Source organism: Trichosurus vulpecula, chromosome 4, assembly GCF_011100635.1.
Source record: "Trichosurus vulpecula isolate mTriVul1 chromosome 4, mTriVul1.pri, whole genome shotgun sequence".
Lineage (NCBI taxonomy): Eukaryota > Metazoa > Chordata > Mammalia > Diprotodontia > Phalangeridae > Trichosurus > Trichosurus vulpecula.
This window is the reverse complement of record NC_050576.1, coordinates 302,674,628-302,696,182: the sequence shown is the minus strand read 5'-3', so window position 1 is coordinate 302,696,182 and position 21,555 is coordinate 302,674,628. Positions and strand designations below refer to the sequence as shown.

General features: G+C 39.2%; 2 protein-coding genes across 2 annotated transcripts in view; one reads left to right on the top strand and one right to left on the bottom strand.

The window, feature by feature from the left end:
• The window catches only part of COG3 (component of oligomeric golgi complex 3), a 66,107-nt gene extending 50,394 nt beyond the window's left edge, over window positions 1-15,713 (top strand). Inside the window, exons 20-23 of the mRNA XM_036756351.1 lie at window positions 2,547-2,622; window positions 10,896-11,023; window positions 11,825-11,923; window positions 13,865-15,713. Of these exons, the coding sequence (XP_036612246.1) occupies window positions 2,547-2,622; window positions 10,896-11,023; window positions 11,825-11,923; window positions 13,865-13,894 (333 nt within the window). The 3' untranslated portion in view covers window positions 13,895-15,713. The remainder of the gene's footprint in view (window positions 1-2,546; window positions 2,623-10,895; window positions 11,024-11,824; window positions 11,924-13,864) is intronic.
• Window positions 15,714-18,551: 2,838 nt separating this feature from the next.
• ERICH6B (glutamate rich 6B) overlaps window positions 18,552-21,555 on the bottom strand; it is an 83,836-nt gene continuing 80,832 nt past the window's right edge. Inside the window, exons 12-13 of the mRNA XM_036754051.1 lie at window positions 20,902-21,127; window positions 18,552-18,922 (exon numbers count right to left, since the gene is read on the bottom strand). Coding sequence (XP_036609946.1) covers window positions 18,677-18,922; window positions 20,902-21,127 — 472 coding nt within the window. The 3' untranslated portion in view covers window positions 18,552-18,676. The remainder of the gene's footprint in view (window positions 18,923-20,901; window positions 21,128-21,555) is intronic.

The following is a 21,555-nucleotide window of genomic DNA, read 5'->3' as shown; positions in this document are numbered from 1 at the left end:
GTGTGCTTTTCATTTTGCAGATGGAGAAATTAATGCTTATTATTCATTATTACATAGTGACCCACTCTATTGAAGAAGAGAACTTCTAACTTAGCCATTGTTCTTTATTTTATTTAATGAATGCTCTTTCTGTTCCTTCTTGGAAAAACAGAAAAGAAGTAGCAGAGTCTATTTATTATTTTACTGTTGTAGAATTCTTCCCCATCCTGACTCCCAAGAAGTTTGAGTACTTACTGGGTAATGTTATATTAGGTATTGTGGTACTCAAATCTCTTGAAAACAGACTCCAAGAATTGTCCAAAATTTGATTGTTGTACAGAAATTTTATTTTTTTTAATAGTTTGAAATAAACCATAAGCTAAGGTTGGGAAATTTTTGTCCTAATCACTGGACTTGCAACCTAGACGTTCTGGATTTCTCACTCTTCCCCTCCTCTTACCTAGTTTGTTGCCAAGAGCTGTTTTCTCTGTCTTCCTAACATCTCTTCTGTATGCCCCCTTTCTATTTTAACACTGACATTATCCTGGTTCAGGCACCCATCACTTCATTGCTGAACTGTTGGCAGTAACCTACTGGTTGGTCTCTCTGCCTCAAGGCTTCCCCCACTCCAGCCCATCCTCCACTCAGTTATCAAATTTATCTTTTTAAAGCCCAAGTCTAACCGTGTCACCCAGTTTGTCAATTCCACTGACTCCATATTGCCTCCAGAATCAAATGTAAAAGCCTCTGTTTGACTTTTAAAGCTTTTCATTCCCACCTTTCCAATCTTCTCATGCCTTCCTTCCCTCTAAATAACTTTCTAATCCTGTGATACTGATCTCTTTACTGTTCTGAAGTGCAACACTCTCATCCATTGACTCTGGGCATCATTTTCACTGGCTGCCCTCCATCCCTGGAGATTTCTTCCTCTCCATCTCCATCTCCTGGCTTTCTGGGCTTCCTTCAAGTCCCAACTAAAGTCCCACCTTTTTAAAGAAGCCTTTCCCTGTCCTCCTTAATCTTAGTGCCTTCCCTTGAAGATTACCTGTAATTTCTCCTGTGCATTTTTTTTTTTTGCTTTGTTAGTTGCATGTTGTCTCCTCATTAGACTCAAAGGAGAGCTCACAGGAACTGCTTTTTTGGCTGTCTTGTGTCCCTGGTGCTTGGCACAGTGCCTGGCTTACAATAGGTGCTTGTTGACTTGATATTGACTTACAGTGAAACCTCAATAACAGATCTGCTGTAGGGAAAGCCAGTATGAATTAGTGAAGTGTTTGAATTGGTTGGATAAAAAAACAATCCAGGCATTTCAAAATCTAAGTCATTAAGTTAAGATCGTTTCCTTCTGCTTAGTAGATAGAATAATCTTGTATTGGACAACATTCATTTTCAATCAGACAACTGACATAGCTAGTCATTAATGACACCTGTTTTCAAATTGGTCTAATACTCTCTGAAATTTTATTTATTTTCATAACAAGCTCTGTTTTCCTAAGTAAATTTCACCCTGTTCCAGTTGACAGATTGACAGATTCTGAATGAACACAATATGAATCAGTTGCATATTTTTGTAAAAATATTTTCCTAGTAAATATACTTTTAAAAAGCATTTGAGCTGTAAAAATATTTGTTAAAAGCATTTGAGCTTCCCTCAGGGAACTTACAATCAAATAGAAGAAGCAACTGAAAGGTAGAAACTACAGAAGAAGAACCATCTTTCTTCCAAGTACTTTTTTAGAATTGATGTTTATAAGCTTTTTAGTTGACACTTTGGGATCATGGCAATGGTTCTCAGGCATTTGGTGGTTCCAGTTAAGCTTTATATTTGCCAGCCATCTGAAGTTTATATGTAGTTCATTGTTAAGGATTTTGCTTCCCCAGTAGCCAAGGATATTTTCTTTGCTTATTTTTTCTGTGCTGTCAAAGAAAAGTTTTGTTGGTCAGCGTATGTTAGCTTAGCCCAATAAAAGTTTTCACAAATGTTCATGCTTATCTAATCTATACCTCTGGCTGAGGCTAATCGAGTATCCTTTTTTTTAGGCTTCTCAAATGTCTTATGACGTGCTAGGGAAATTGCTTTTATGTGCAAGAAGAAAAATATTTCCTGGAAGCATTCAGAGCATCCTTACTGCCCTGTGGCTTCTTGGGTGAAGCTTTCCTAATGACAGTGGACAATGACAGCTTGACAGAACATGCTGGCTCTCCTCTTTAGTCTGTTGCTCTTTTTATGGCTCTGTTTGACTTCATTTTGGTCTTTCCTGAATTATTTATGAGCGTAATACTAATTCAGATAAATTCCTTCAGGATTTTGTCATTATTATGGTAAAATAACACCATCTAATTGTGTATTTTAAAAATTTCCCCCCAAAATCACAAAAGAAATTTTGCCAAAGATTTTATTACTTCTAAAGAAATAGGAAACAAGATATCATTTTTTAGAGCTGAATATTTGTTTCTTGTTATGTTTTAATGGTGTTGTCTTGTGTTATATATCCTTTGAGAACAATATTGGTTTAATTGGTTGCCAGTGAAATAAAAACTTTCTTCTTTTTTGTCTCCTTCACTAGGTTTCAGCATTAAAAACAATGGCCAATCAGGGAGGTCCCAAGTATACTCTCTCTCAGCAGCCCTGGGCACAACCAGGTATTCAGATTTTACCACTTGGATTTTCTTTTGAGTCTATGGATTAATTTGCATTTATATAGCACTTGTTCTTGGCATGTAGTTTTCCTGCCTTTCTCTAAGGTACTACTATCCGAAACAATATATTTACAATTCAGTTTCCCCCAATGCAAGTTAGTTAGTTAGTCTTTTAGCTTCAACAAGCATCCCAAGGAATAAAGAATGAAAAATTTCCTCCAAAAATGAAAAGTAGTTTGGGTGAAAACTTTTTTATAGTCTCTTGGACAGGATGATTTTAGTTCATTTAAATATTATATCTAAAACCAGTTTACCTAATGATCAAGGCACAAGTTAGGATTTTCACGTAAATTTTTTTAGCAAAAAAAATTACCTGCCTTTTGTTAGGTGCAGTTCCTGCCAAAAACACTGTTGCATTGTTTTGGGAGTATTTTAAATATTTGACATGCATTTGATCACTTTAGCAGTTTTTAAAAAAAATAATTCCTTTAAGGGTATTTCCAGCTGAATTACACACCTCAGATAGGAAGCATTTCTCAGATTTCCAGTATTTAATGAAAGGCTAGATAGTTTTAACCGTTTTTTAAAAGAAGCGTCTCTGCCATTTTCCCCTCCTAGTTTTAAAATGTATTGATTGAGAGGCAACAGTGGACTTGGAATCAAGACCTTTGGCCAGTAGCTTTTCCTTCTTGATCCTTGATGGGGCTATAATATTTCCGACATTAGCTCCCTCATATTGTAAGGGAAGTGTTTTTGTTTGTTTTAACAGTAACACACTATATACATGCAAACAATTATTACCATGGACAAGTTAGAGAATGCGCAGTGTTAGTTCTCAACTTGAGAGGGGCCATCCTTTTGGACAGTAAAAATGAAGATATAAATGTTGTATAACTTGGAAGCATATTGAGTGGTTACTTTTTTTTCCATGGCATTGAAATCCAGTGATCTCAGCATCTATTAAGTATTGTTACATATATAGCAGGCTGTAGTCCCAGCAGTCATGGAGCTTACAGTAGGATAAAAAATGAACCTAGGTAACTGTAATACACAAGACAAAATAGACATCTAACATGTCTACATTCCAAAGTGCTGTTTGGGACCCGAGGTAAAATGCTGTTTTCACTGGAGTACAAGGAAAGATTCCCAGGGGAAGTTGCATTTGAACTGGACTTTTAAGTGCTAGGAGGTATTTTTTTTTAATTAACAAGCATTTTTTTTTTATATGTAGGAATTCTTCAACTAGAGGTGGAAAGGTGAATTTTAGATGTAGAAAATAGGATGAGCAGAATCACAGAGATAGAGTGTATGTTCTAAGGAGCAGAATGGTCAGATTTTGCTAAAGCATAGAATGTTTGTGGGGAACAGTATGTGATAAGGCTGGAAGGGCAGGGTGGCATGAGAAGGGCTTGGATGGCAAGCATAGGATCTCTCATTCTACTTGGTGGGCGGTAGAGAAGCACTGAAAAAAAGTTAAATGTCTGACATGAAATCTCTATGTAATGGAGATGGTTTTGGCATTGGTATTAGGATGGGTTAAAGGAAGCTTGACAGTAGTGGTGCAAAGATTGCTAAGAGGCTGTCATCATAGTCCAGGTGGGGAGTTAATGGCTGCTGGAAGTAGAGAGGAGAGGAAACAAGCAGGAGAAATGTTGAAGTAGAACGAATGAGAATCGTGTAGTCAGATTTTTAGAGAGGTTATCATTCGGAATATTGGAAGGACTCGAGCATGATTGCAGGGGATGGAGTAGAGCAGAAAACTGAACCTTTTATTAAAGTCATTGAGAAAATTGGGAATCTTCTGTGGAAGTTGGTAGATGACAGGAAAAAAAAAGGTAGGGAGAGGATGGTATAAATTGAATGGTCTTCAAAAGAGGAAATGTTTTGGAGAGGGATGGTAGTAGAAGAATGGTTTATAAGGGACAGCGAGGATCCCTTTCTACCCCTGTGAGTTGTGAAGAGTCAGAGGCTAAGTGGCTGTCAGCAGAGATGGTTACAAGGCATAGGGAATCTTCAGGAGAGAATGAAGTGAGGAAGTATCACAGAATTTTAGAGTTGGAAGAGACCTCAGAGCCTGCCTAGACTAAACTGTGCAGAAAAAGAATCTCCTGGAAGTCATGTTGATTGAAAAGTTTCAGCTTTTATAGGGGAATTTGAGAATAGATGATACAGTTCCAGAGGACCCAGTGGAATGACCCCAAAGATAGAAATAGGTTAGAATGGACTTGGAGAGGAGGAAGGCTAATTAAAATGGGTTTGGGAGGAAGCATTATGGACATGCTGCTTGGAACTGCCATGGCTAAACTGACCAGCTTGGATTGGGGGGCAGCGGAAGGGGAGGTGGATTGGTGTGGCATGGTCCACAACTAAACAGTAGAGGTTTTTTTTTTTGTTTTTTTTTTTAATTTTTTTTTGCTTTTTTTTTTTTTGCAGGGCAATTGGGGTTAAGTGACTTGCCCAAGGTCACACAGCTAGTAAATGTGTCAAGTGTCTGAGGCCGGATTTGAACTCAGGTCCTCCTGACTCCAGGGCCGGTGCTCTACTCACTGCGCCACCTAGCTGCCCCTCAGTAGAGGTTTTTTAAAAATTAATTAATTTTTATTTTTCAACATTCACTTTTATAAGATTTTGAGTTCTAAACCGCCCCCCCCCTCGTCGCTCCCTCCTCTCCAAGAGGGCATGCAGTCTGATCTAGGCTTTACATATACGATCATATTAAACATATTTCCACATTAGTCATGCTGTGAAAGAAGAATCAGAGCAAAAGGGAAAGACCACGAGAAAGAAAAAACAAAAAAAAAGAGCAAATAGTCTGCTTCCATCTGCATTCAGACTCCATAGTTCTTTCTCTGGATGTGGATGGCATTCTCCATCATCAGTCTTTCGGAATTGTCTTAGATCATTGCATTACTCTGAAGAGCTAAGTCCAACAAAGCTCGTCATTGCACAGTGTTGCTGTTACTATGCAGTGTTCTCCTCGTTCTGCTCCCCTCACTCAGTATCAGTTCATAGAAGTCTTGCCAGGTTTTTCTGAAATCTGCCTGCTCCTCATTTCTTATAGCCCAATAGTATTCCGTTACATTCATATACCACAACTTGTTCAGCCATTCTCCAGTTGTTGGGCATCCCCTCAATTTCCAGTTCTTTGCCACCACAAAAAGACTGCTATAAGTATTTTTGTACATCTGGGTCCTTTTCCCTTTTTAATGATCTCTTTGGAATACAAACCTAGTAGTAGTATGGTTGGATCAAAGGATGTATGCAGTTTTATAGCCCTTTGGGCATAGTTCCAAATTGCTCCAAATGGCTGGATCAGTTCATAACTTCACCAACAATGCATTAGTATTCCAATTTTCCCACATCTTCTCCAACATTTATCATTTTCCTGTCTTGTCATGTATGCCTTGTCCATATGATAGGTGTGATGTGGTACCTCAAGAGTTGTTTTAATTTGCATTTCTGTAATCAATAGTGGTGTAGAGCATTTTTTTAATGATTATGGACAGCTTTAATTTCTTCATCTGAAAACTGCCTTAAACAGTAGAATTCTTGCAAAGTTAATCTACTCAAGAGTTTGAAATAGAATTCTTGACTCCTGCTCCTTAAAGGAAGGAATAGATTTTCTTTTTGCTGGGTGGAGAGAACAGCAATGAATCACAAGATTCACACACAGCATCAGTACCCTGTTTTCTTCTTGTTAGGAAACTGAGCACTGTCCTGACCTCCGTGGAGTATTTACAGATCACCTTGTTTCTTTCTGTTGTGGTATTTGCATACCAAGCTGCCTTCAATTTTCAAGGCCTTCTCTATTTGTTACCTCATTGGCCTGTGGGGTAATCTTCTGCAGAAAAGCCTCCACCCAGCTTCGAAAACCTCCTCTAAGGCTAACTTGTGTCTCCTCTATGTGTATCTTGTACGTACACCTATTTATGCATATGTTGTCTCCCTCATTGGAAAGTAAACTTCTTTAGCGTAAAGGCTGTTTTTACCTTTCCTTTGTATCCTTGGTGCTTAGTATAGTGTAGTCTAGTATAGCACATAGTAAGTGATTAATAAAGGCTTGTTGACAGATTGAGAGAGTATTTTAAATGAATAGGTGTGACACTACTTGGTGGTCCACAGGTCTTTAGCCTTTTTTCTTTTCTTCTAAACCATATTTTCAAGTATTTTCCACTAACTGTCCTTATGCTCATCTTTATATTGAAATCACTAATTATTAAAGCATGCATTGGTTTAGCTCGCAAGGTCTTATTGACTTATTCATAGAATTTCTCTATGAATATCTTCATAGGATTTCTCTTTTTCATAGCCTACAACAGATGTTGGCCCATAAGCTTCAGTTATTTTTGTGTTAGGCTTTTTGCAAATACTTTATGAGCCTTTATTTGTCAAATGATCAGATGTCACAAGATGTATAAAGTGCTATATACATGCTAGCTATTATTGTGACCAAATGAACAGTTTTTGGCTTTGGACACACAATAGGACCACCATCGCCAGTTTCTTTATTATTTGCCATCCTTCCGTTTAACTATAATTTCCTTTTATCTTCTGATTTCCTTTATGGCAAGACTGTTAAGATTGCTATACTTTAGTTCCTCTAATCCTGTGAGGTGGAGACAGCGAGGTGGCACTGGGCCTGGAGTCAGGAAGACCTGAGTTCCAATCCAGCCTCAGACACTTACTCTGCCTAGCTGTGTGAACCTCATCAGTAAAATGGGGACAATGAGAGTCGCTGCCTCCCGGTGTTGTTGTGAGGCTCAGATGAAGTACTCTTTGTAAAGCTCTTGGCCGGCCTTACGGCGCTGTGTGAATGCTAGCTGTTATCATTCCTCTCCATACACTGGTCGTCGGATGAGAGTCTCAAATACAGAGTAATAATAGCCGAGAGAATTTAGAGGAAGGAAAATCCAGGCTGTGTTTAGGAAACGGGGGATAGATTGACTTGGAGCGAAGAGCAATCGTGAGTGATGAGGCAAGAAGGTGCCGAAATGCCGAGTTAAGGATTCTGGGCATCGTTCGGTAGGCAGGAAGGAGCTGAAAGTCTTAAGGTTGATCATTTTTGCAGCAGAAAGAGATTATCAGAGAGGAAATTGTAATTGTTTTGCTCAGAGGTAGTGAGACTAAGTGTTTAGGCTTGTATGACTCATTTACGGATGGATGGACTGGTCTCACCTATTATGTGTGCTGTTGAACATTTTGGAATTGTTTTTATTGGTTGGTTTTGGTTACTGAATAAGGAAGAAAATGTGTGTGTGTATCTGTGTTTACTGTTACATGTTGCTGTATGTATTTAACTGATTTGCCCCCCAGTTTAGGGGTAGGGTCGGCTTCATATATTAAGTGATTTGGGTGATACATAATATTAAGACTTTGAAGGGTTCTTAGACATACGTTAGGTGACTTTGTTGTTGCTGTTAATTTTTCCTTCAGTCTTGTGAGCTCTTTGTGACCCTGTGGACTTTTGTCCGTGGGGTTTTCTTGGCAAAGATATTGGAGTGGTTTGCTATTTCCTTCTCCGGTGAGCCCCCATCTTACAGATCAGAAACTGAAGCCAATAGGGGGTTAAATGACTTGCCCAGGATCACACAGCTAGTAAGTATCTGAAGCCAGATTTGAACTCAGATCTTCCTGACTCCAAGCCCCATGCTGAATGCCCTACACCACCTAGCTGCCCCCCTGGGAGTTACATTTGAATCCTGGTTTTGCCATTTGCCACTGTGTGACGTTGGGCATCTAACCTCTTTGGGCCACAGTTTCCTCATTTGTAAAGTATGAAAGGGTGGGTTTATATGATCTCTAAGTCATATGATGCTAACTTGCCTCATTTCTGTGAGTAAAATCCTACAGTTTTCTTTTAACCTGATCTTGACTTCTATTGATTTTGTCCTGTTGATGTCTTTTGACCACAAATGATTTTCAATGTCTTCTGAGCAGGCCTCTCTGGTGGCTTGACTGGGTGGTTGACCCAGGGACTATAGAGAAGCAAAGGAACCTCCCCAGCAGCGATTGGGATCCTCTGGAACTGTAGTGAGGAACTGGAAGTGAGGCTCCTGTCGATTGCTAGAACCAGACTTAACCACATTAGCTTCCCTTAGTTTTATGGTATGTGAAGTGCTGCAACAATAGTTCAGACTCTTGAGGATGCTTTCCATTTGGCTTCCTCGTTCACTAGCTGAGAGGTTCTTAACTTTTTATTGTGTCATGGGCCCTTGTGGCAGGACCCCTTCCCAGGATGCTATTTTTAAATGCATGAAATAAAAAGGAAACCAATTATATTAAAATACAGTTGTGAAAGTATTTTTTTTAAGTTCACATAGCTACAAATCTTTCACTCAGAGGTTGGAAACTATAGAAGGCACCAGAGTTGATTGTCCATGTCCAAAGGGTGACACGCTTGTCAGACCTGCTTTTATTTAGAAATAAGCATGGGGAAAAGAAATTGGAGCCATAAGGACCTCTTTCTGTCTTTGAAGCTGTGAGTTCCCAAGGTTTGTTTTGTACTGTTGAAGCAGGTAAATATATTTTAAGATAACTGAGTGACTGAAGAGACTTATCACCATTATTTCAAAGGGATGCAAATTAGGTGATGATGCCAACAGGGGCTGGTAAAGTGGATAGAGTGCTGGGCCAAGAGTTAGAAAGACTCGTCTACTTGAGTTCAGATCTGCCCTCAGACACTTCATAACTGTGACCCTGGGCAAGTCCCTTAGTTCTCTTTCCCTCAGTTTCTTCATCTGTAAAATGAGCTGGAGAAGGAAATGGCAAACCACCTCAGTATTTTTGCCAAGAAAACCCCAAGTGGAGTTGGATGCAACTGAAAATGACTGAACAACAACAAGCCAATGGGGACTTAATTTGATTGGTTTTATCTAGAATTCAAGAGCTTTATGCCAGGATGTGTAAGACTTTTTTCTTACTGTAATGGAGGTATTTATATAGCCGCTATTATCTATAATGTTTTTAATATTTTAGTTGGAATGCAGTGTTGAGAAACTGAAGTAGTTCTTAGAACAGAATTAGAGTACTTGACCATTTAGTTAGGTTATTGACCAGAAGCCTAGAAACAACAGGTTTGTTTCCCTGTAGTACAAGGGGTTCTAAGGTATTCATGGCTATAGTGTTAAACTGACTGCACTGCCTTCTCATAATGAAGAACTTGTCTTATTTATACATAATTCAGTGTTGCCCTGAAGCAGGTCTAACAGTCTTTGGATTAATTGCTACTTTAGCCATGATTTTTGGTTGTATATAGGGCTTATTTGGGGAAATTAGTTTTCTAGCCTTTGATTTGTGAGCTGAATTCTGTGGAAGTACATGTAATATGGGTGTAGTAAACATCTTTTTCTTAAAATCAGCTAGAAACTGGTAACAAGCCATATTTAATGTAGATTTGCCCAAGGGCTTGATGTGTTATTGAAATAATGTTCTTTTCTCTGTGTTATGATTCTCCTTTCAAAGCAGAGGTGATTTTTCCTTAGAGTGGAATCCTGGTAGCTTTGATTGTCATTGTAAAGACTCAACTAGATCTCTCCTCATTTTAGCAAGTTACATTTCTATTTAAGTAAGGCAATTTCATTTGGATATAACAGTACTAGCATAGCACACCTTGGCATTAATTAAAAAAATGTTCTGACCATATCAGAATGGAGTTTAGCATAGTTATAGAATTGTTGGGTACCCAACTCTGAGAATACTTTGTAAGCAGTCTTATTCCTCAGGATGACAATGGTGATGATGATGATTGTGTATATAGGGCGTCTTTAAAAATCGTTTTTAAAATACTACTAAGTGGGGGAAAAAAGACGTGTCTTTTTAGAGTCTAAATTTTCTTTGAATTCAGTTCCATTCAATAAAGTTAAGTTTAACTTGGGAAAAAATTGTTTTAAAAAAAATTATAAACATAGCCCAATGAGGGTTAAAGTGTTACCCCAATGAGGGCTAAAAGGCCCATCCCAACCTCTATAGTTTAACAAGGCAGAACAGAACAAGTAGGAAGCATTGAATATGGAAAGAAAATACTTTTGTTCTGTGTTCCCTTACTGGTCAGCCAGTTTTGCCACCTTTGGTTTTATTTTGCTTCCTTCTTTCTTTTATAAAGTTGTAATTAGAATGATATAGATTTCCAACTAAAAATTACAGAATAAAATAAGCAAGGGAAATGGAACTGAGCCATGCAAGGCCCTGGTTTGGTATTTTTTCCCTTTTGAAGTGAAATGCTTATGTTCCCATTCTCTTTTTTCTGTGTCAGTAACTGAAAGTTAACTTCTTTCTAGTCAAAGTCAATGACCTAGTGTCAAGTGCCTACAAGACGATAAAAACAAAGCTGCCATTGACATTGAGAAGCATGTCGCTGTACTTATCCAATAAAGATACAGAATTCATCCTGTTTAAGCCTGTTAGGGTAAGTATTGCTATGTACATGAATATTGCCCAATTTCTTGGTATTTGATTTAAAAATATATCATTTTTCCACTTTAAATTACTATAAAACATTGATATGGCTGGTATCTCAGCAAAGTTGAGTACTAAAGACTGTGATTCTTGTCTTGCTTGCATGTCCAGCATCTATCTGACAGCGTTCTCTTAGGGTTATTGACCACATCCTTTGCATATGCTATCTCATCTTTAAGTTCTTATTGGTTGACTTTGAAAATGGAAATAATAATAAAAAAAATTCAGACAAGAAAAGAAACATGGCCTAATGCTAAAACATAATATTATAGGAGTTATCTCCCTACTGTATTGGTGAGTAGCATCATCAATTGTTGCTGTGACTACAGAAGGATTATATGTCAGCACAGAATTAGAACTCAGTTCTCCTAGTTCTGTGTTAGGCTCATATTCCCCAAGGCTTTGGTTGATTTCCAAAATTCATTTTATATATCTGGGAGTTTTACTCCATTTTATGTTAGAATTTGCTACTGAACTCTACAATATTCTCTGAGAGTGCAGGGCTTACTATAATTTAGTTTTTGCAATAAACATAACCTGACAAGCTTGTCCAGGCTTGTGCTAACACATTAATTGAAATGTTGGGTGCACATTGGACATCTTTGGTAATGATCCTGTGAGAGAAAGATACACTGTTCCTACATGTTATGGCAACTTTCATTAAGACTTGACGTTCTAATTGCTTCATATTTAAGACAATTGCTTGTATTTTTCAGTGCCTCATTTAATATGATATTTCCTTCTTTCTAAGAATAACATTCAGCAAGTATTCCAGAAGCTTCATGCCTTGTTAAAAGAAGAGTTCAGCAGTGAAGATATCCAGATCATAGCTTGCCCTTCCATGGAACAGGTAAGCTTTGTAGTGGTGGTACTTGGTCATCAGAAGATCATTTGAAGTAGATTTTTGTTTTACTCAATCATGGTTTTGTTTTGAGTAATCAAGGTTTTATTTTCGGTATCCTTGGCCATATTCTCCTCTATTCTAATGAGAAGAAAATTAAAATTTTGAGTTGTCTTTGGCTATGTGAGATAGCTATAAGTTTTAAATGGGGCGAGGAGCCAATTAAAATGACAACTGTGTTCTGGATGAAACCCATCTGTCTTTGGAAATACCAGCTAGTGAGAACCACAGAGCTGAACAAGCTGTCTCGAGTCACGGATGCCCAAAGCCTCTGATTTCAGAATGATCACACTGAAAGCAAACCAATTACTTTAGCACTCAGAATTTTCTCTTGTCACTGTTGTAAATTCAGATATATGTATGTGTGTGTGTGTGTGTGTGTGTGTGTGTGTGTGTGTGTGTATGTACATATGCGTGTGTGCATGTGTCTTGGTCTTGATTTATCTCTCTGTCCCTGTAGCGTTCTTGGTCTTTAGTGTTCTTCTCTCTTCCTGATTCTTCTGCCTTTGTTTTTCATATGCTTATTCAGAACATGTTCATTGAGTGCATATTATATACAAACGCTATGCTAAGTACTCTTGAGGAGAAAGATGAGTAAGACAAAGTCCTTGTCCTCAAAGAGCTTACACTCTAATTAGTAACATGATAACTAGAATAATAATAATAATTGCCAGCATTTTCTATAGGGCTTTAAGTTTTCTGAGCATTTTACAAATCTCATTTCATCTTCACAACAGCCCTGACATAGGTGCTTTATGATCATCCTCATTCTACAGATGAGAAAACTGAAGCAGGCAGAGATGGGTGGTGTCGCTAATAAGTGTCTGAGGGAGGATGGGTTCAAACTCACATCTTCCTGACTCCAGATCCAGCACCCCATATCCACTCAACCACCTACATGCCATACATGAAATAGACTGAAGAAAAAACTACCCAGCAAAAGATGTTAAATGCCAAATGATTGTGTAGCCAGCAAGTGCTGTAGTAGCTGGGCAGGTTGGGGTCATCTGAGAACAGCAGCAGCTAGCATTTATTTAGTGTCTCCCTGCTCCATCTGAGCTTTTCTCCTCTTCTGGGGAATTGTTTCCTCTGATCTGCAGTCTTCTTAAGCTGACTTTACTACAGTCTTTCTCATTTCCTATATTCCTAATTATGAGCATAGCTGAACATCTGTGCCTTATGCTAAACAAGAATTTTGTATAAAAAATATTAATCCATTAGGGTCTGATTAAAGAATTCTTTTGGGTAGCTAAGTGGCGCAGTGGATAAGAGTTCTGGGTCTGAAGTCAGGAAGACTCATCTTTGTGAGTTTGTGGCCTCAGATGCCTACCGGCTGTGTGACCCTGGGCGGGTCACTTAACCTTGTTGGTCTCCATTTCCTCATCTGTAAAATGAGCTGGAGAAGGAAATAATAAACTGCTCCAGTATCTCTGCCAAGAAAACCCTGAAATGAGGTCATGAAGAATCAGACATGACTGAAAGAACTGAATAGCAACAACAAAAGAATACTTTTATAGAATAATTCACAGCAGGTTTTAAAAATATTTTTTGTGCATTTGTAAAATTCAGTTTGCATCTAGTTTTTCAAGAACGCTTTTGTTGTATAAAGCAAGGTAATTGGTTCTGTGCCTTTGGATTCTGTCATTCACGTCTGTGCATTTATTTTCTCTGTACCTCTCATTAAGCTCCTTGAGCCAGTGGTTGAGTCTCCATGCAGCATAACTCCCACAGTATTGCATACCACTGCTGCTTTGAAGCAATTTCAGTTCTGTTGTGGTCACTCTGATTTCTCTTCAGCCTTGACAAGGCTTTCTTCTGCTCCATTTTTGCATCGTAAAGAATCACCACGATTGTATAACAGCTCATTCACCCTCTCACTTTGCCTTTCAGGTGAACTTACTGCTGTCGGTGTCCAAATAACCCAAGTCTCTTGGGCTGTTGAAAACAGATGTAGAAGGTATGCCAGGCTGGAGCAGGGCTGAGTCGTCACCTGCACGGCCTGCAGGACGTTGGGGGGTTTTGTGGGGAGGTCCCTCAGGGCCCACTGACTACTTGAAAGTCCTCTATGCTTCTCAGCATTGATTACAGAATGAAATCTAAGCAAAGGGTAAAAAGCACCCAAAATGCCAAAGATTGACTTGTAAACATAGATCACTGCCTAATGTTATTAAAATGGCTATCAGAAGTTAATCTGTGGATATGCAGTAAAATGAGTCCTGGAGAAAATCTGTGCAATGAAAGTAGGAGACTAGTTAGGATTAGTGAAGAAAAACCTTGAGAAGTTAATTAGAAAGCTTCTAGGAGTGTGGTTGAACAAGCTCCCAGGAATGCTATTCGTAACACTGTGTAATGTATTTCTCACACCACTTTGTAGCAAAGATGGGATATTCTGGGAGCATAGTCTGCTTTCTTTAGAATTCAGGGAGTTATCGTTCCATGTCTGATGTAAAGTATGTGAAGTAGTTTAAAGAACCAGGTCCTGCAACAAGGCCCTGGGATCCCTCCCTGCTCCTTGGAATACCTTAGTGGGAGCTGATGGAGAAGAGAGCTGCCGCCACCTCACAATGGGCATGGGAGGTATCTCTAATGAAAATCTGCAGCTACAATTGCAGGTGTTTGTGAGCAGCGAGTGCCAATTAAAGCATCTTGTGCTTAGGGAGGCTCTTCTGTTTGCGGGTGGGGGGTCCTCGTCTTGGGGTGTACCGACTTCACTTGGGCAGCCCCTCGGAGAGTGAATGCTTTCATAGTCTTTACAGTCACGTGATGTGAATCTGCAGCTCTCTCTGAGTGGAATAAATCTTGGTAAAGGAGATAAAGAAGAAGGAGATGGAAACAAACACTTTAAAATCCACTGCTGTCTATCAGGGATCCTGAAAGAAATGATGTGCATCTACCAATTCCTACAAAAGCATAGCTAGATTAGTCTGGGTTTGCAACCAGAATTGTATAGCAGATATGGCTTGTTTGGGGGAAAAAAAAGAAGCTTGTTTAGGAAATGAAGGGCTGAGCAGGTCTCTGGTATGTGAGTGGACCCTGAGGTGTGGGCAATGGCTGTCCCTCTTTGTACAGTGACTTTAGCATGGCATTTTGCACGCCTTCAGTGGCTCCTGCTCATTGTGTAGAGATGTTACATGTCCTGATGTCCGTTATGTGGAGCGAGTAATCTCTTTTTCAAGTCAATTTACATTTGTTGTAGGGTTTGCTTGATTAGCTGACTTTTAAGAAGGGAGATTTAGAGGAGCTCAGGCTTATTCTCTGAAATGAACTAAGGGGGAAGATGTATTTATTCTTCCACTTATTATTATAAATATATGTTTAAGAACATAGACTGTAAAATATCCATTTTGTACAATATATGTATATTTGGTCTTTTTGAATAGCCTTTTCCAAGAGAAATGAGGGCTTGATTGCTGTATAGTACATGACTGATTTAATTACTTGTACAGAAGAGGGTGTATTCTTAAGGGTCAAAATGTTTAGCAGCACTTATTCTTGTGTTTTGAATTTTTCATTTCTGAAATACTCAAAACACTTCTCCAAGTGCTGGGTAGTAGTGATTAGACATTTGCTAAGTGAATATTTGTTTAAATCTGTACAGTTTCAAGTGTTTACTTATACAGATAGTGTATATACTTTCAAATGATTAATTTAAAATACTTTATATTATCTGGCTAGGAACTTGCAGTTTTTAATAAATGTGGATTTTTTTAAAAATAAAGATTTTGCTTCCTAACTTGTGCAACTCTTTTATTTGTGTCTTCAAATTCTTCTGACAAGATGATTGTAATGGCAAGACAGAAGTACTAGAGGCATCTAAAATCTTAAGGCAGTTTAATTTTTTCTTTGTTAGCCAGACAGCCGTCTTCTCAGGCACTGGCAGTATAGCTAATTGTGTTGAAAATTCAGTTTTTTTAATAGTAGCACTAAAAGCAAAATAGCATTTTCCTCACTGATGTTGTAATCCCACAAAGCTACATTTTTTTTTCTATAATTGCCTCCAAAGAATCAGCAGGGACCTAGTGAATAGACAGGTGTGTGGGCATAGCTGGGAGCAGAGAGTGTCCAAACTTGCTGTGCAGGGATTGGTCAGATGGGAGCCCTTGGGTGATGGTTCCTAAGGAACCTTTGTTGTGAGCCCAAGAGGAGTAGGGACAAGGAGCCCCAGCTGTGGGGAAATCCAGTCTGTCTCCTAGCTTCTGTACCAGTGTGCCTCGTGTAGGTGACAGAACGGGGACCCTCATGATTAGAGACACTGGAGCCCAAAGTCAAGAGACGAAATTTGGTGGACAGGAGCAGCCCTTGCAGAACTCGTTTTCCATTTTTAATAGACCATGCACAGATGGTCAGTGAGTATGTTGTGGTAGATAGGCAGCTTTGGAATGAGTTCAAGATCTGGATCTGATGCTGACCAGCTGTGTGACCTGGGAGGACTTGCCACCTTTTTTGAGTGTCATCCATAAGATGGGACTGGAAATAATGGCACCTTCAAAACAGCTACAAAGTGTGGAAAGTATTTGGCAAGTCAGTCTATCAAAACATAAACAGTACTTGTACGTAGTTACAAAATGTTCCTGAAGGAAGTAATGAACAACTTAAAGAGCTGGAGAAATCTTCAATGTTCATGGCGGGTCATTGCCAATGTAATAAAATGAAAACGCTACCGAAGTTAATTTACAGATTTATTTAATGCTCTACCAGTTAAACTACCCGAGGAACACTTTATAGAGCTAGGTAAAACATTAACAAAATTTGTCTGGAGCAGCAAAATAGCTAGAATATCAAGGGAAATGTTGAAAAAAGGGAAAAATAATGGAAAAAGGAACAGCACTTCTAGAACTCAAACTGTAGTTATACATAATAGTTATATAATCATGTGTAACATGGTATTACAAAGCTGAAGTCGTTAAAACCATTTAGTATGAATTAAGAAATAGAAAAGTAGATCAGTGGAACAGACTGGACAGGGAAGACTACACAGAAATGATGGCACTCAATCCAGCAGTCAATAAACTCGCAAACATTAATAGCCTTTATGATAATTTTCCTAGAGGAAAACTAGAAAGCATCCTGGCAAAAATTAGGCTTAGGCCAATGTCTTATACCATATTTTTACGATAAATGCAAAATGAATACATGACCTAGATATTAAAGAAGATCTCATTAAAACAAAAGATGACTAGATCTTATACTTTTCACAGCTATGGTTAAAGGCATGAATTCTATAATAATATTAGTAACAGCACTTGTATCTCTTATTATAGCCAGGCACTGTGCTATAAGCATGTTATGATAGCTTGATTCATTGAAATAATGCCAAACTAAACATGACCTTAGTTTATCACTAAACAAGGGATAGAGAGAGGCATTTGCAAAAAATTAGATAATCTTGATTACATGAAATTAGAAAGCTTTTGCAAAACAGAATTAATGCCTTTAAGAGGAAAAATTGTTATGGGAGAAAACAGCTGTGTATAAATTACCTATGGGTTTGATATCCAAGATAAGAAGACAATACAACACATTATATATATGTCTGTGTCTGTGTATGTATGTATGTGTATATACATTTATATGTATACATACACATATGTATGTGTGTGTACATATACATAGATACATATATGAAACCAAAAGCCATTTTCGATAGAAAGTGGTCAAAAGATATGTAAAAATATTTCTTAAAAGAATTGCAAACAGTTCATGATCATATGAAAGACTGCCCCAAATCACTAATCAAAATGACCCTGAGGTTTTACTTCACACCCAGAAGGTTCCCAAGTGACAAAAGGTGGGAATAATTAATGCTGGAAAGACAAGTACACTCGTACTGTTGGAGGACCTATGAATTGGTACAATCACTCTGGAAAGCAATTTTGATTTAAGAAAGTAATGTGATGAAAATATCCATATTCTTTGACTTTGAAATTCCAGTGCTGGGTATATACCCAAGGTGATCGATGATAAAAAGACCCTAAGACACCAAAATATATCTATATCTTTTTGTGTTAGCAAAAAACTAGATACCAAGTAGATGCTCATCGGTGGAGGAATGGCTAAACACAAGGAATACTAGGAGCTAGCTTTTCGATAGCACTTTAGAGTTGTCAAGTTCTTTTCAAATATCTCGTTTGATCCTCGCAATGACCCTGTGATGTAGGTGGTTATTATAAGACTCATTTTATGGCCTGGAAAACTGAAGCTGAGTTCAGTGATTTGTCCAGGGTCACACTTGGTGTTTTTCAGTAATTTCCAGTTGTGTCCAACTCTGTGATCCTATTTGAGGTTTTTTTGGGCAGAAACACTGGAGTGATTTCCCATTTCCTTCTCCAGCTCATTTTTCAGATGAGGAAACTCAGGCAAATAGCATTAAGTGACTTGCCCGGGCTCACACATCTAGCAAGATTTGAATTGATATCTTCCTGACTGGCCCTCTATCCACTGTGTGCCCAGATTCAAATTGTGATTAACTTTGAATCCTGTCCAAAGACAGCAGTGTTAATTTTTATGTGCTGGAGCACCTTGAAAACAAACAGACCCCACAAAAACCCCATCCCCTACTAAACACAAGAGGCTGTGACTGGATCTCAAATGCCCCTCAAATTCTACAACTACAATGGGCCTTAGGCCTTTGGCGGATGGAGTAAGGGTAGGGCTTCCTTAGGAGGGTAGAGAAAACCATGACAGGCCCCTCTGACTGCACCGTCACACAGTTGATCCCCTGGTACTATTTGTGAGCAGTACGCTGAGCTTTCCGGCCCGCATCTGCTCTTCCACCGTGGTCATGGATGGGTAGCCCTTTATGAAGTTCTCCAGGTCAAGTTTGGTCAGACAGCACAGGCTTTTCATCTTTTTCAGGAGGCTGTTTGTCTGTTGGAATAATTCCTCCAGCTTGTGGATTTCCAGGATCGGCTTGCTCTGTAGTTTCATTTCTGTCTCACGGTCTTTCACCTGCAAGCAGTAGATTTCCAGAAAGCTTTTTTAGGCTCAGCCCTGCCCTAGGCCCTCTGGGTTTCCCTTTCTAGTGGGTCCCTGCCTAGGACTAGGTTGGAGCCTTCCCTGATGTGTGGGGGAGGAGGGGAGGAAGAAGAGAGGGGAAGGGTGTGTCAGTGTTGTGCTTTTACTGAAAAAAAAAAAATGTTAGGGAAGAAAGTTTCTGGCTCCTTAGCATTCCTCTAATACCTTCCTCCTCTTCTCCCACCCCTGTGATTCCTCCCTTCCTGCCCCAGCTCTCCAGCTCCACTCTGGCTTGTGCTGCATCCTCTGGGGTTTGATCTTCATAGGAGTGTCAGGATACCTCTGCCCCCTGCCTTCTCACTACCAGGTTTCTATAGGGAACAGGGTACCAGAAATTAGAAATCTGTTCTCTGCTTCTGCCTGTCCCTCCACTCCTGCCTCAGTGTTTTTTTAAAAAAAAAAAAACAACCCTTAGAGGATATAAAAGTATATTCTAACTGGACCTTTGTCATACAAGACTAACTCTGGACCTCCAAAGGTGAGAGAAGAGGGATATATTTTATACAAAGTGGCCAGACAGCTAGGGAAAAGTCTATTCTTTAGGATAGGGTCTCATAACCTTTTATGACATGGACCCCTTTGGCAATCTGTTGAACCCTTCTGAGGATAATGGGTTTTTGTTGTCATTTTGTTTTGTTCTCTCTACATTCACAGCCAGAAAATATTAAATTTCAGTTGGAGGTTAATAAAAATACAATTTTTTTCCCTATCCAAGTTCACAGACAACCATGAAATCTATCCATGGGTTCCATAGGAGTCTAGGGACCTGAGGTTAAAGACTCCTGCTTTAACGGGGACACAATTAAAACAATACACAGGTTAATGTTGATGATGGTGAGTTACTTCTTCCCACTTCATTTGGCCATGCTCTTAGAATAACAGGCACCTTCTTGGAGAGAGCATTGGATTTATAGCCAAAGGACCTGGGTTCCAATTCCAGGGCTAACACATAGGGCCTATAGGACCTAGAACAAATGACTTTAACCTGTCTGAGTTTCAGTTTCCTCTCCTATAAAATGAGGAGATTGGATTGGATAGCTTTTCAGAACCTTCATCTCTAAGTCCATGCTGATAATAATAGTGAACATCTATGTTGTATTTATAGGTTTGCACAGTACTTTCTGATCTCATCTAATGATGACAAGCTAACATTTACATAGCACTTAGTATGTTCCAGGCACTGTGCTAAATGCTTCACAATTATTATCCCATCTGACCTTCCAACAGCCCTGGGAGGGACGTGCTACTATGACCCCCAATTTACAGGTGAGAAAACTGAATCGCAAGAAAGTGATGTATTAGAGTCACACATTACTAGTAAGTAATACTGAGTCTGAGGCAGGACTGACTTGAACCCAGGGCCATCTTGCTTTGATTCTCCCATCATTTTCTTGCTTCCTCCCTTTTCCCTAACAGGGGACACATAATGGTTAACTTTGGATTATTTAGGGGCTGGTTATCCTGGCTCTTGTTCCCTCTGGCTGTTGGATATTCTTGGACACACTTGGATATTCTCTCCCTCCCACCATTATTAGCCACTGAGTGAACAGAAGAAATAAAAAGATGAAATATAATTATCAGTTAATTTTTCAACTTATTAGCCAGCCTGATAAAATGCGTGTGTGTGTGTGTGTCTGTGTCTGTGTGTGTGTCTGTGTGTGTGTCTGTGTCTGTGAGTGGCTAAAATGAGGAGATGGAGGGGGTAACCTGTGAATTTAAATAATGCTTTCTGGTCATGTATTGTCAGGGAACAATAGGGAGGGAGGGATGGAGGGATGGATGGATGGATGGATGGATGGATGGATGGATGGATGGATGGATGGCAGGCACAATGTGCTGTTCAAAGCATGCCAGCAGTTTCCTTGGACATGAGCTTGAGGAGTGATGCAGATAGATGAAAGAAGAAAGCTTACCTTGACCTTGGTGCCCAGATTTAAGTGGATTTTTTGCTTGTAGTAATTGATGGTGATAAGCACCTTATCCTGGGTTTTAATGTGGACACCAATGCACGGATTGAGATCAAAGTAAATCGACTGGTAAGGGGGTGCATGGATATGTTGATTTGGGTCCCACCAATTCCAAGCCTTCTGTCTTCCTTTTGCATCAAAGTAGAAGCCCAAATTCAAACCCAGACACATCCTAGACCAAGAAGCCCACAATCAGGCAGCCAGCACATTCAGGTTCTTTTAAAGACAGGATTCCATTTGTTGTCTAACTCCCTTTCCCATCTCTGCCCCTCACCACTTGACCTGAACACAAATCAAGTAGGTGGGGGCCCAGTATTCTCTTTTGCTAAGAGATGTTATTGTGACTGTGCTCACAATAGAACCAAACAAGTGACATGCCCATTTTAAAATTCGGGGGAGTGTGAGTGAGTGGTAGGCCCTCACCCAGCTGGGGTGGGTGCATTGAACCTCCTGTTTAAGAAGGCACATACTCTAAGTTGTCTTAAGATAGATGCAAAACAGGGTGGATAGAATATTCCTCAGGAAGACGTGGGGTGGTGCTATTCTTTAAAAAAAAATTAAAAATAGTTGTTTATTGACATCTTTTGTTATTCTGTTGTC